At 38.8% G+C, this 15,511-nt stretch overlaps 1 protein-coding gene across 14 annotated transcripts in view; it reads left to right on the top strand.

The window, feature by feature from the left end:
- Window positions 1-15,511, top strand: part of plekha7b (pleckstrin homology domain containing, family A member 7b) — a 142,436-nt gene that overhangs the window by 36,355 nt on the left and 90,570 nt on the right. Inside the window, exon 1 of one of the 14 annotated variants that reach the window (XM_067442928.1) lies at window positions 11,153-11,323. The exons of the other annotated variants lie outside the window; for them this stretch is intronic. Within the exon in view, the coding sequence (XP_067299029.1) occupies window positions 11,253-11,323 (71 nt within the window). The 5' untranslated portion in view covers window positions 11,153-11,252. Of the gene's footprint in view, window positions 1-11,152; window positions 11,324-15,511 lie in introns of those variants that run through there. 14 annotated transcript variants of the gene reach the window in all.

Here is a 15,511-nt window from a genome sequence, read left to right as displayed (position 1 = left end):
CTATCTGTCTTTTTGTAATTCCCTCAAACAGATTTCTCTACAGCAAGATGTCGACTCAGCAGATTGTATTTAACAAAGGATCATTAATTACCAATTGACCAAGTTAGTGTTTTTTTTAAAGAAGATCTAAAGCAGTCATGATGAAAGTCATATTTTATTATTATTGCTCAATATTGCCACAGCTTAACTGGATAGCCAATAAACTTGTTTAAGTTATGGTTATGACTATAATTTTGAAGGGATGTTGTAAAATCCATTAAGGCTAGGGCAAGGATTAATATATCGCACAGTTTCTAAATTGAGCCATTATCTATTTATTTCAATAATGTGGATTGAAAGAGTGTAAAATGATCATTTGATGAAATGTATACTGTTGGCAAACATAGTGTTCTTATTGTGAAAAATTAGATTTGTTTTAGTGATTCAGGATATGAATATGACGTCTGAACTTATTTTGGCATCTTTTAAGGTTCTGGTTTTGATGGACACACTCTAATATCTTTAATTATACAAATTATCCAGCTTTGTATATTTCTAATAAAGTAAAATAAGAAACTAAATTCAAATTCAGCCGTTTGAATCACTGTTTGATGTGAGAATGAGGATGATTCAGTAAAACGATTCGGCTACGTGAATACTGGCTCGTCAGATGATTCATTTCCTATCTCATGCTGTCAGACAACTACTATTGTGCACATACAATTTCTAGCACTGACAGATCTTCCTTTTTTATGTCAGAAAACCGATATACTGCAAGGATGTACTGTATATTGATTTATGCAACACAGAGGTGAAGGTCTAATTTGTAAATCAGACAAACAGTGTTGTGTGCTTATTAGTTTAGCTGGCAATTTGTCTTTTAACATCAAGGCAAAGAAGTTGATTAAAGCTGCACTTTGTAATTTGTTTGTCCGCTAGAGGGCGCCTATTCAAAAAATAGGTGTAGTTTGATGATGCCAAGTTTGATCTCAGAATCTTGGGACATGTGGTTTTCACTTTACAGCTAGTGGAAAAGAATTGGGATAGAACGTGGGCAGAAATCATGTTCATGGATGCGATTATTTATGTTACTGTAATATGATGTAGAGCAGTGTGTTAAGGGAGCTGAGCAAGGTCGTTGGAGCAATCGTTGCCGAAAACACAGCTCGCAGGACTTTTATGACGACAAGACACAGCCACGGGCACAATTTATACTTTTCCGGTCATGAGTATGAGGTAACGGAACACAGCTCTGTTTATCATATTAGATACATTTAAGTGTGTTTAAAATTATGTTATGACTAGGGATGCACCGATCCAATACTCAGGATCGGTATCGCTCCGATCCGCCATTATTTGCCGGATTGGGTATCGATCAGACAGGACCGATCCAAATCCGATACTGTTCGTATAATATTCAGTGTTATTGTTAAGCCCCAGTGCCCCACAAAAGGCTCAAAACATTATAAAGCATCATCAACAATTTATGCACTATATTATGTGTTCTAAAGCCATTCCAAAGTTTAATGTGAGGTACAAATCAAGTTTACGTCAATGCATGCTTCCCTCCACTGTGGCTCAGTCACTTTGAATCACAAACCAGATTCAGTCGGGGTGCCAGTTCTGCTCTGGCCTATTATCAAACAGTATGATTATTTTTCTGGCAACCTTACAGGTCAGAAATCATATTAGATCGGAATATTGCTGGTATCACACAAGAGACGGGTTTATTTAGGATTAGGATGGCGCGTAGGATGGACCGATTACACAAGAGTATGAATACTTGAAAGATCGGAGTCATCGCGCCGGAGACGGGTTTATTGAGGATGACGTGCCGGTGAGGCAAATTCAGAGGAGATACCAATTGATACGGTCTCAGCAGACACTCCAGGATGCGTTGGTCATGTCTGGGCGCAGGTCCACCATCCGATCCGGACACGGCCTGGATCCGGCTGAATGCAGTAAACCTTGGGATAAAAGAGAGACTAACTTTAGCGTAGATGCCACTCTTTTTATGATGTACCGAGTACATCAGGTGTTATGGGAGGCGTTCCCAGTTCCGGCTGACCTAGTTAATGCAGCCTAACAATCAGTCAATTGATTTGAATAATGAAAGTTAACAATGTTCTATGTGTATACCATAGTAAAGAGATGCGTTTTTAGTGTAGATTTAAACTGACAGAGTGTGTCTGCTTCCCAAACAATGCTATAGAAGACAGTTCCAGGGTTTAGGTGCTAAATAACAAAAGGATTGACCGTCTGCAGTTGATTTAGATATTCTAGGTATTATTAACTGACCAGAGTATTGAGACCGCAATAGACGTGATGGAGTATAATGTGTTAAGAGCTCGCTTAAGTACTGGGGAGCCAAACCATTTAGTGCTTTGTAAGTAGGGCTGCACGTTTTCAAGTTTTTCATTAACCGTTAACCGAGGCCCTTAACGGTTAATACTCGGTTAACCATAGTGTGCGTCAGGGTTATTTTTAGCTTATTAATTTGACGACCACCATCTCCGTAGTGAATGCGCCTATAGAGAGAAATGCACATCATGGATTACATAATCAGAGAGCAGCCTATTTCTTTTCGTTTTAAATTGTTAAAAGACATTTCAAGTTTCTTAAGATCTATTTCATGTCTGCGAGGCGTACGCTGAGTTTCGTTAAATTAGGATGAGATGCGCTCCAGTTCACGAGCAATGCAAGTGGCCACGAGGGCGCCTGCATGATTAGGGCATTAGTAAAATATGCAGCCGAGAATGATTCACACAGCGTTTGACTCGCGCGGCTGCTGAGCCTCTCCCGGCAGAGAGTTCAAGCATCTGTGGACTCGTCCCTTCAGCTCTGGCCATCTTGCTTTCAGTCCGCGATTAGCTTTTTTGTTTTCTTCATTACAGTTAAAGTAACCTCTTCTTTTCTCTAGTCATTCACAAGTTTCTCACTTCAAACTTTCTTTCTTCTGCTCCGTTATGCACAGCGCGCGCGGCTCGCGCTCTGCTTCTACCCTAATGCGACTTATAGTCCAGTGCGATGTTTGTTATTTTCCTCTTCATGGCGCATATTTTGACTGATGCGACTCATACTCCGGAGCAACTTATAGCCTGAAAAATGCGGTAAGCACTGCATTGCAATACTTGCATTTTGCCCCGTCACTCTCATTTTTAAAGTGCTCCCACGCTTTCTTTGCCCGCTTAGAAAGCTGGTCATGACTTCTTCTTGTGGATATTACAAATGTCTGGCAGCGCTCTTGCGGTCTCTAGGGGTGCAAACATATATTACAACTAAATTCAAAGCACGTCATTGACGCCACTTAACCGAGTAAAATGTTTCACTCGGTTACGCAATTTTTAACGGTTAATCGGTCAATCGGTTAACCATGGACACCCCTATTTGTAAGTAATGAGCAAGATTTTAAAATGTATGCAATGTTTAATAGGGATCCTTTTCACGGCCTTTTCTAGTATTTTTGATAGAAACGGTAGATTCGAGATTGGCCTGTAATTGACTAATTCTTTAGATCAAGTTGCGTTTTTTTTTTAATAAGTGATTTAATTATAATCAGAGCAGAGCTCAACATTAATATTCATGACCCTTCCAAATAAGGCAAAAACAAAGCATTACATCCTAGGGACAATTAATAGGGTTGTAAATTGACCTGTAAAACTGTATCTTGACAATGTTTGCCCTTAAATAAGCCACATACCCTCTATGTAGATATCAGAGAACAATTTAACATATTGTTTCAACTCATTCTAGGGTACCTTTAATAAAATATTGCATAGATAACGTTGTTACTCTACTCATCGATATAGCTTCCCTTTGTGTTTTGAGCTTCTCAATGCGGACAGACTGTGTTGCTTCAAGTGCAATAATAAAGTGAAATTATATTATATAATTTCAAGTGCATCATACTGAACCCGGGATGCGTATACGCGCTTTGTGGCGCCCTGCATTACAATCCTTTTATACCATGGTCTGTTTAAATACTCGATTCTGATTGGCTGGAAGGTGTGCAGTAAAACCGTTTAATGCACAGGTAGTTCCAGTCAGTTTGATTACAGTTCGAAATTAATCCGCCACCATAAACACTGGTAACCATAGTAACACAGTTACGCTTGCAAACAGAAGGCGTTTCTCAATGTCAAGGAAGGATCCTCGGAAGCCAGAATTCCAAGGATGCCACGTCATCAACACTCGTCGAAGGACTGTTCCAATGTCGAGGATCCTCGAATTTCAACCAAGGACTGAGTCCTTCGTTCGAAAAATATGTCATGTACAGAAAAGGATGCATATGAGTAGCCTTCGCGCTCTTCGCTTTCTCAAATCACCCACAATCCTGTGCGTGCAGCTTCGCTATCTTCTGACGTTCCCGGAGTCGGAGCGTGAACGGGGCAAATATGCTTGTATCGGAGTTTGGAGATGGGAAGGAAGGAGGCGGGAACCGGCGAACGTTCAACAACTTTATAATAAATAATAAACAAAACGAAAGTAACACGGGGAAAACCCTCACGGGCGACTGCCCGCACACACATAATAAATCATAAACAAACCATAACATAAACTCCAGGCCTAGTCCTCTCTCGTCTTCCACGCTCCACCATTTATACTCCAATCACTCTGCCGTGAGCCGAGAGCGGTGTGGCGGCGATCAGCTGCCGCTCATTATCACTCCACCGGCCCGCTCTCACGGTCCCTCACCTCGCTGATTGCCACAATGCTTTTATTTACGTTACCAAACATTTGTTATAACCGTAGTAAATATACGTAAAGTTTAACGTTTAAATGCCGGTACAAATTACTACTGTATTGATATAAAAATATATACAAATAACGTTACACAATGTTATTTTTATTTATTTTTATTTTTTATTTTTTTTACACAATGTTATTGATGGCCAACGGACCTTTTCACTGACGTAATGACGCAATGACGTGCACTTGCTAGCCTGTTCCATTTACGTGTTCTCCGAATGCTAAAGAGGAGCCTCGCCTAGCCTCTGAAGGAAGTGACTTGGAAGGATCAGTCCTTCCAAGGAAGCATCCTTGACATTGAGAAACACCTAGAGTGACAGTGGCAGCTGGCAGTATCAACCACAGGTATACATATCTATGGCAACATTAAGTGACATGAGACATTACGTGGCACACAGAAGCCAATGGCACATATGTCACTATGCGCAGGTATGTATACGTATACATATCTATAACTGCGCGTATTGTATTGGCACCTCCGTGGAACATGCGGTCTTCGTTGTCATGTCACTGACATTATCGCTACTGACACTGACACCTGCATGACGTTTTTTACAGTCTATGATGGTCGTGAAACCTACACTGACAGACTCGAGCACCTATATTATTATATAATTGAATGCATTAAATGTAATGTGTCTTTATGACGCAGGGTTTATTTCACACTGAATCATCATAATGATGATTTGTTCAAAAAAAGATTGCATTGTCACTGCAGTGTTGCCTGTCATTCATAAATAATTTTAATAAATCCATTAAATAACCATTTAGTTATGTTCGATATGCTTAAGCAACGAGGGGATCTTCAGACTGACATGAAGAGATCGCGAACGCATCTCTAAAACATAACATAAAGTATTTGATGGCCGTTCAGATATCAAACTCTTTCATGACCAGAACTGAGCTCAGCTATACAGCTTATCAGGTCTACCCTCTTTTCTCTAACTTTCCCTCCCTCTCTCCCTCTCTCTCTCTCTCCCTCTCTCTCTCTCTCTCTCTCTCTCTGATCTTTTTCAGTTCTCTGTCTCTTCCCTTTAATAATGAATTTAAATAAATGTGGTAATTTGTTTATATAAAAACATTTCGATGGCTCTACTTTATTTAAAGCGACGGTGTGCTAGAACTAACGAGACGTAAGAAAACAACCGTCATTTTAACCCGTCTCTTAAAAAGCATCAGTTACAGCTTTAACTTGTTTGTAACTTGGCAAATAACCATGGTATAAGCGGGATAATCCACGGCTAGCCATGCATTAAATGATTTTAATGCACGATCTAGAGGCAACCTCTAGAATGATCAGAATGATCAATTCAACACATTGAGTTTTAGAAATTCTACATATAATTTTTAAACAAAACTGCATTGGTATCGGATTGGTATTGGATTAGTATCGGGATCGGCCAATACTCCGGATCGGTGCATCCCTAGTTATGACGTTACTATGTGCGTTCGCTCAGTGGCTGCTGTGACGCTTGTTGCACACTGCTAAGAATAAAGCATTTCTGCAAAATAAAACCGGAAACCGAGGGTAACACAAATATGACTCAGTTGACAGACGACATCCTCAGGCGCTATGCTCAGATATCCTTGGTTAAAATAGCAATTTTCTCAAAATTTACAAATAGTAGGAAACATTTGGGATATTGTAAGAACTCAATTGAACAAAATGTATAACACTGGCCTAGTGATTTTTGGATATTTTACTGCAAAAATACTAAATAGTGCACATTTTATGGTGCTTTTTACACTTTTTTTGATTGCCTGGTCCAAACCAGAGTTTGATTGCAACCACCCCCTAAAAAACGATTTAAATTAATTTTCCATCATAACATTTACAGAGTTACTATTCAACATGCGTGCGTGTATTTTATAATATTGGGAAGGAGAAAGTTAATCCTTTTAATTTCAGGAAAGTTTTAAAACCTTTAACAGTAACGCTATTACAAGGAATGTAATATGTATGTAATTTGAAGAATGTGTTTTTCATGTTGCATATATGTGGGAGCATTTGCTTCACAACCTCTCATTTGCTGTTTAATTACCTATACATTAGCGGCTTATGCAGCACAGATATGGAGGAGGCTGCCACCTTGCTAATGGCTGAAGGTCCCCTTGGGCTGTGGGACAGTAATTGGTTTAGTGAGCTGCAGTGTATATGTGATGTTTGATTTTAATTACTCACTCAGGTGAGTGCAAATGCATGGGCATGATTGAGCATCCTTCATAATTCAACCATATGAGTGCCTCCTCTCATTTTTTCCTCTTCTGACCTTTGGTTTTAGTACAACTTGCCTTGCATACAAAATTATACAGTGTGGGGTCCAAAAGTCTGAGACCACTAGTGAAAATTATTTTTATTTATTTAGTATCTTTTTTATTTCAAATTATATTTTCAGAATAAAACTTTGTGTTTTTTATCTTATTTATTTATGATAAAGTTTTTATTATTTGAGTATATTGGCTGTTTAGTTTTTGAAAAAACTCCAAAACTCCCTCCTCCCTGTCGTTAATACTGCTTTTACACGTTGATTAACCGATGAGAATTTCCTCAACGTCACATCCCCATTTCCTAGGCATTTGGCCAAAGTCCCTTTTAAGGAAAGTCTGTTCTCTCTGCAGCCATATTTGCAACGCCTCTGGCAGCTATTTCAGGTATTCAAGACCGAGTCCCTCAGCAAATGGCTATTTTACTAAGAAGGCAGGATGTATTCTGCCATATCAGTTTTTCCCATTCATAAGTAATAGGAGTGAACCATCTTTCTATATTGTCTTTGATTTGGTATTATAATGGCAACATTTATTTATTTTTAAACCCTGAAACTGTTATTTTCAGGTTTAATTCTACAATATGTATTTTTTCGCCGCTAGTAGTTGCTAACATCTTTAAAACAATAAAAAAGACATAGATTGATGACGAAGTGAATGAGCATGGGATCATGGAACTTGTTGTCATACCGATGATGGATATAATGATGTTTAAATTAGGGGTCTGCATGAGTGAATGTACTCATGTTTTTTAACATGATTGTGGTATATAAAGAAATGAAGGCATTTCATTCTGCCGAACTACCTGGAATTACTGAATTACTACTTGTTTCAGACAGGTCAGTTTATTTGATGAATTAAAATTGTGAGGAAAGGCAATGCTGTTTCACAAGGTCTACACTACACATCTAAACTGCATTTGAGTATGTTGAACGTTATAATGTTATTAGTTTGTTTGCTTTTTGCTATATAACATTGATTTGTGTTATGTACATTTAATCACCTGTCTAATAAAGCACATGCAAGCACTCTTTCAAGTCGAAATTTGTTGCAAAGGTCTCGACGATCTCGAAATCACTATGTTGATACTGGTGCTCATTTGATTTTTTTCCAAAGTCTGCTTGCCATGGTCCATAATGTTTACTAACGAAACTACAAAAGCGTGCCGCAAGACGCTATGCAGTTGTCCACATCTGTTGCCGCGGTTTCTATGGCAGTAAAAGCGGAAACAGAGGGTAACACTGTTGACACCATTTACAGGTGACTCCCTCGCCTTGGTTCCTTGGTTAAAATTGCAGTTTTCTCATGATTTACAAATAGTTGGAACCATTTGGACTAGTGTTGTCAAAAATAGCGATATTTCGATATGTATCTATACTGGAATATCTGAAACGATACGATTCTCAGTTTTTACAGTATCGATACCAGCTGAGCTCTCCTTCTCTGACCGTCAGCGAGTTGACAAACAGTTCAGGAAGAACGAGTAACAGGAACAGTGTTTAGGATCCATGCGTCCGTTAGTCTTAAAGGGACCGCAGTCATTTGTTATTCAAACTACAAAAAGACAAACGATCAACTGCTCTTGACTGATCAACTTGTGTAACTTTAATAGTTTCATCTGTACGCTATTGAATTTTTTACAAAGAACATTATCCAATGTTGTTTTAAATGTAATTACTATGCATTTTTTTAATTCAGTTTCTTATCTGAATGTTAGACCTACCTGAAAAAATAAAGCAGTCTATTTAATTTGTATCTTATATTTTCTATGGTATTTATTTGTGCTATTGTTTGTAATCTGTTTATTTGTTCTTATTTTATTACTGTTTACTCGTCTTTTTTAATTAAATTTACCAGTCGAAATCAAGCTTTCTTGTGCTGTGTGTAAGCTATTGCAACACAATTATTGTAAAAAATACATTGAGATAGCAAAAATTTGTGAGAGAATTTTAATAGTAATTGATCAATTGATCAATAATTGTTCAAATCAAAACGATGCCCAACCCTAAGGAACATGCTGGCCACATGAATTTTTAGTAAAAAATAACAATGAATAATAACAAGTTCTGTTGTCATATTAAGCATCTTATCTTTTTTTTGTTGCTGTGGTATCAATTTAGTATCGCTATATCGATATTTTAGTCTGGTATCGTATCGAAGTCATAATTTTGGTATCGTGACAACACTAATTTGGGCAACCTGGTCTCACAGAATTGCGTGAAATCAACACAGACCCTTAACTCAAAAATCCGTGGTAGTTTCACGGAATCGCTGAAAATTCTGTGATGGGTTCACGGAAGTGATGCCTATCTAAGTCAATGACAGGCAGGATCCGTGGTCCACACACAGATTCCCAACACACATTTAATTATTTGCATTTGTAAAAGTAGACATGATTTTATGAATATTTATAGCCTACTTTTATATTTCGGAGCAACTAACTCCACTCCTACCCTAAACCTACCCACTGGCAACAATATAAAACGCATAACAGGCAAATAAATGTACAGTCACAGTTATTTATTGCAAAAACGGACCAGAAACAGTATAAAAGTATTAACTCATGTTGCATTCCAAGTCTTCTGAAGTCATACGATATCTTCATGTAGTTGATCTTAATGTTTTAATCGTTGAAATGATCGCGCTCAACACTGGTTCATATTTCTCATGATTCAAATGATAAAAACGACTCTTCAGCATGACGCCATCGGCATTTTACAATCAAATCTGACGTAATGACGCATTTGGTCACGCGACATACAACAGCCAATGCTGTCAAAGCTGACGTTATGTTTCTTCCGGCGGCAATATTTGAAATGTATTAATATTCGCCAGATGGACTCGACGTCACTGATCGCTTTTGGGGATTTTCTTCACACAAATCAATCGTTTGGCCTCGGAACACTTGGAATATTTATAGTTTCTGAATAAATTGCGCCTGGAGTATCTGTGTGTCTGCCTGTTATATCCTGTTTTTTTATTATACACAAATGGGTAGGTTTAGGGAAGGGATGGAGTTACTTGTTCAAAATGTGTTTCAATAAAAAGAAAAAGAAATGTAAATAAATAATGCTGACTGAATCAAACTGACGAATATAAGGTGTTGGAACAGGGAATCCGTGTGTGGACCATGGATGCTGCCTGTCATTGACTTACATAGGCATCACTTCCGTGAACCCATCACAGAATTTTCGGCGATTCCGTGAAGCTACCACGGATTTTTGAGTCGAGGGTCCGTGTTGATTTCACGGAAATCTGTGAGATCAGGTTGCATTTGGGATGTAAGTACTCAACTGAACAAAATATTTAACTGGCCTAGCAAAAATCTTACATATTTCACCTTTAAAGTTTAGAGTTTAAAGTTTAAAGTTCTGGGACTGAATCCCAGATTTTCAGTGTGGTTTTCCAGATATTTGGACTAACTCTAATTGAAGGCCAGACCCCATACTTGGGGATTCTCACTGAATCTTATTTTACATTTGTGCTGTGAGAACAGAACAGAAACTGGGGTTGAAGGGGTTTCTTCACTGGGGGATTGTGGCGGGCTTGAGGAACGGAGGACTCTTCCCAGTCACCCCTCTGGATTACCTCAAGGCTCAAGACTCATCCTTCACCTGCAGCCTCTCTTTCATTATAGCTGATAGCGCCCATTTGCACAGCCTATAATCAGTCTCGCCAGTTGGAGCAGTGCCAGTTCCCTTTCTTTGAGGCTTTAAAACGTGCCTTTTTGTTCTTTTTAAATGGATTTTTTTCTTGTTCTCTCCATCTGTCCATTTTAATCAGTTCTTTTCTCTGTCTCAACCTTTCTGCTCCCTGCCTACTTCAATCTTGCGTTTCATCCTTTTTATCACTGTCTCATTTAATTTCTTTCCCTTCCCGCCTCCCACTTCTATCCTTTCCCCTTCTCTTTTCCTCATCATGCATCTCTATCATCCCAGTCTGCTGATGTCATTGCCGTTTCACAAATGCGTAAAAAGTAAAGACCCTCACGTCATTTGACACAGACAAACGTGAATGTGAAAGGGTACGAGGTGCAGTAGAGGTGAAATGGTCTTGCGTTTGTGTATTTGGATGTGCATGCTAGCTGCTCGTACACCATCCCCATCCCCCCCGCGTCTCTCGGTGAGTGGGAGATCCCGGGAGCGGGAAGGCCGTTTAAATGAAACTCGTGAGCTTGGCAGTGCTTGTCTGCAGCAGTAACAGCAGCTGTGCTCCGCTCAGAGGAGTGTTTACCGTAAGCTAGCAAATCTGCGGCAAGCATGTGGAACCGGGCGAGTTATTCTGAGCACATCCCTCAAACCGGGCAGCCCTACTGCAGTGTGCCGCACAGGTGTGTATCTGCTCTGTTTCTCCAGCTTCAGAAACACAGATCTGCAGAGCTAGACCTGCATCTGTTGTACTGACTTATGTATGATTCGTTTATACGTGAAAGTTGACAATTGTCCCATCAGAATGGAGGAAGGTGTTAGGCTGGATCTCTGGTTTGATACTGTTAAGCTTTTGATTCACTGCTGATGTTGACTCAAGGGTTTCTTTTAGGTATACAGCCTGTGGTTATTCATGCTTGCTGTAGCTGTTTGCTCCCTGCTTTTATCTGCTTTGATCGCTTGAATTATGGAAGTGAAATATTCAAGGGTCATTTGCAGAACTATCCGTGTGGGATCTGTTCAGGCTTCTAGTTTATTGATACAGTCATGAGATACTCTTGGGATATGCAGGCAGATCTAGTGAGATTCGAGCTGAGATTGTTTCTTGTTTTGGAGCTTTTCACACATATTTCTCATATAATCTCTCTCACACATATTTGCATCGGACAGAAACAGATTTCCAAATTGTCTTTTTAAAAGCATAGGCCTTTTATTTAATTTGCAAAAATATCTGACTTTTTATTTATTTATTTGGAATTGCAAAACTAGTTAATGTTTTCAATAAGGTTTCCTGAACACTCCACCTACTACCATTGGTTGACTTAACTCACACAAAGCAGCACAATGTTTTAATCACCTTTCGTTTTCACTTACAGATGTATTTTCATATGTTGATATGATAAAGTAAAACGTAATCTGAATATTTTCTTGTAAATACTTATATTTTATAGGGATGGGACGAAATATCGTTTGACAATTTCGCGATACAAAACGTGACGAAACGCATCGAGGTCGAAAAAAATGGATCGCGAAATAAAGATAGATGGCACTGCTGCATGATTTGCGTAGTATATAAATAATTTAGTGTATTATATGTGTGTGTGTGGGGCAGACATAACAAAACGCAGCGCACATTTTCTGTTTGATCTGAGGCATAGTTGGAAAAAGTGAGAGCAGTCAGACGCGATGTAACAGCAAACATTAAAAGGGAAAGAAAAGGGTTGACATTAGCATTAATATTCTAAACCAAAAATGCAGTTATTGCCTACATAAGCTACCATATTTTCTGTTTAACTTTTATAAGACTCCAGAAAGAAAAGTGTGTTTTTTCACTGAGCACATTCTCTGCAGTCTGAGCGCGATGCACTGCAGCTCACTCTCGCTCATGTCTGAGGTAAATCATTAACACCATAACCCCTTACAGAACACGTGTTTTATTGAGCTAAATACATTACAATCGGCTAAAACTAATGCACAGGTTACTTTCCTGAACAAGCGCGCTCCCGAGTCATCCGTGTTCTTCACACTGTCCACGTGAATCACGGCCCAGTTCGGCGAGCACACTTAAAATACCGGCAGTTCAATAGGGAATGCGGATCTCTTAAAGGGGCCACACTATATTCCTCCTCGTGTAATATGGACCTCCTCCAGGTATGGTGTGGTTCTGGTTTGCTCACTGGTACACATTAACAATTTTTCATACGAACTGTGCCCTGTTCTGAATTAAACTGCCAGTGTAAAAACTCCCTTTATATTGTTAAAATGAGAGAAATCACTACTTACTCATTATTTTTAAGTTTAGGCTTAAGAGACATGAACAATTTCTTAGATAAACATATCTATGACCTTTGATATGTCTAGTCTTCATGCTATATTGATTATTATTGAATAAGTATGGTTTCACTAATAATAAATGTACATTTGCATAAAGCATGCATATTTGTCCATACCTATGTTGATTAGAATATTAAAAACTTAATTTAAACTTAATTTAAGATACATTTACAATTGCTAAAAAGGTGTGATTAAATGGGGTGAAATGCTGTTTCATGCATACTGAGCTTTTTACACTGTTAAAGACTTGGATTCCCATCCTAAACATAGACAAAGTTTCAAAAACTAATGTTGGACGTTTGATGGAGTATTTCTGTGTTAAAAATACTCCTTCTGGTTTCTCACAAGTTTCACTTGTGAAAGAGAGTTTTTTTCGAGTATGGGTCGACTTGACGTTAATAGATCGGAAGGTCCTTGTATGGGCCGTACAGGCTCTTCTCCCGGTAGGGTGCGCGCGCGCGTGACTAGAGTGAGTCGCGAGAGAGGAAATGCACGCCCATAAACACTGCTCAGGTGCAGATCCAGTCGATCCAGACGCCGCGCTCCACTTTATTCCTATGGGTGACTTCAACGCTTCAGCACAGCATTTCGGGAAGGCTGCGCTGCATTTGACCCAGTTTGAACGCAGAAATGACGGGAAGCTTCACAACATCGCTTCAGTCGCGACGCAAAGGTTCGGTCCTGCTTTGAAAGCAGCCGGTGAGTAAAACTGCCGGTGAGGCAAACAAATGTCTATGCTGTTGGCTCGTCGCGTGAGTAAACATCAGTAAACGACACGATCGCGTGCTTTGTCATTCAAACGCGCTAACGGACTCTGTTGTTCTATGTACACTAGTCTGACGTGCAAAACCATTTTGCTTGCTACTGCTAAGGTTTAATCACATACAATATTCCATAAACCGAATCATGTCCTCATTAACTGCGAGTAAACACACACAAATATTGACAGGCCACTAAATACAGTACATACCACAGAGACGGACGTCCTGCTGTTGCCGTTTCTCCTGTTCAATTTATTTCAGCCTCTGAATGATTCTGGAGCATTATCTGTGATAGCCATGAGTTTCTCCACGCTTGAGGACGTCACCGCTTTGCACGCTTGTCATTCTTTAGCTCCGCCCACACGATACGCCTCCAGGCGCTCGGTTTTTTCCGGAAAGACGTGGTACAGCCTATATTTCTTTTATAAATATAATAAAACTAAAGACTTTTCGGAGATATGAAGGATGCATTACTACTCTATAGGTACTCAAGATTGACATGAGATTGACTGAAGCTGAGTGTTTGACTGAAACTGAGTGTTTCACCCCCACTTTAAAAGATTTTGTAAGGATATTGGGTAATTGTGTGTGTTTTATTTTTAAAGACGCAATAAAACATGCCAAATAGTGCTATGTTCATGGTTTATCACATTTTTTATGTGGTTCAGATACTATAATATTTTGAGGTTCTATTTATTAAACAAATTTCCTTCATTGTATCAACTCAATAAACAAAAAATTTGAAGGCAACCAGCTTACTTACTGTTTTTAAGTTAAACCAACCAATTTTTTTTACAGTGTAAAGAGCTTCGTGATTAATTGTTAAAAGATTGCGATCTCGTTTGAAACACCCATGCGATCTTACTCCTAAATGACAATAATTCGACTGTGTCACATCACAAGCATCAGTGGAGTGTGAACAGCGTGTGTTAATGAATGAGAGGGGTCGTCTGTCACGCTTCTAATGTAAACGGTCTCATTCATTGATATGGCCAGCGACAAAACACGTGCTGCTTACGTTTTGATGATGCTTGCTATGGGAAACTGTGTTTAGACTTAAGGGATTTTGGCTAACCTTTGAAAGTACGATCAGCACTCACTGCAATATTCCAATTTGCATTCATGCTGCCGCTGATCCAGAGAGAGTAGCTGCCATGTGAATGTACAGTGTATGAAGCAGCTTCACAACTACATCGTTATTTGTGTTACAAACATTTAAATAACGGGGTATAAAACGCTACTGGGATAAAAGTTTATAGTTGGTATAAACTTTATAAACACTAGTAATGCTATAAACACTGATGTCTATGATCGTGATCAAAATTAAAAAGAAAACCATCTTTTGAACTATTTTGACATTGGATTGCTTATCGTTACGACAGGAGGTGGAGACAGATTGATGGAGACCATTTTACCAAATCATGCAGCTCTAATGTCTCGTAAATAATTGTTACAGCATTTATAATGCATTATAGAAACTTATTTATTTGATCTTTTCCTGTTATAGCTTTGTCTGGATGATGATTTACAACAAACCATGAATATATTATATTCACTTAAATTAACAATGGATTTTGTTTCCTATGTAGTTATAATGTATTATGTCTCATATCTTGACATTGTTTAAAATATGCACCGTGTCTTAGTTTTATGGTGTTAATAAAATATGCACCGTGTCTACAGTAAAGTTTTTACAGTTTTAACCTGTCTACTTTGTAATTGTGATCTGCTCGTTGTTTCGATGCTGAAAGGGTCTTGGTGTCTGATGGGATTATG

This window comes from Pseudorasbora parva, chromosome 1 (genome assembly GCF_024679245.1).
Source record: "Pseudorasbora parva isolate DD20220531a chromosome 1, ASM2467924v1, whole genome shotgun sequence".
NCBI classification, from domain to species: domain Eukaryota; kingdom Metazoa; phylum Chordata; class Actinopteri; order Cypriniformes; family Gobionidae; genus Pseudorasbora; species Pseudorasbora parva.
Note: the sequence above shows the minus strand (reverse complement) of the source record. Positions and strands in the feature narration are given on the sequence as shown.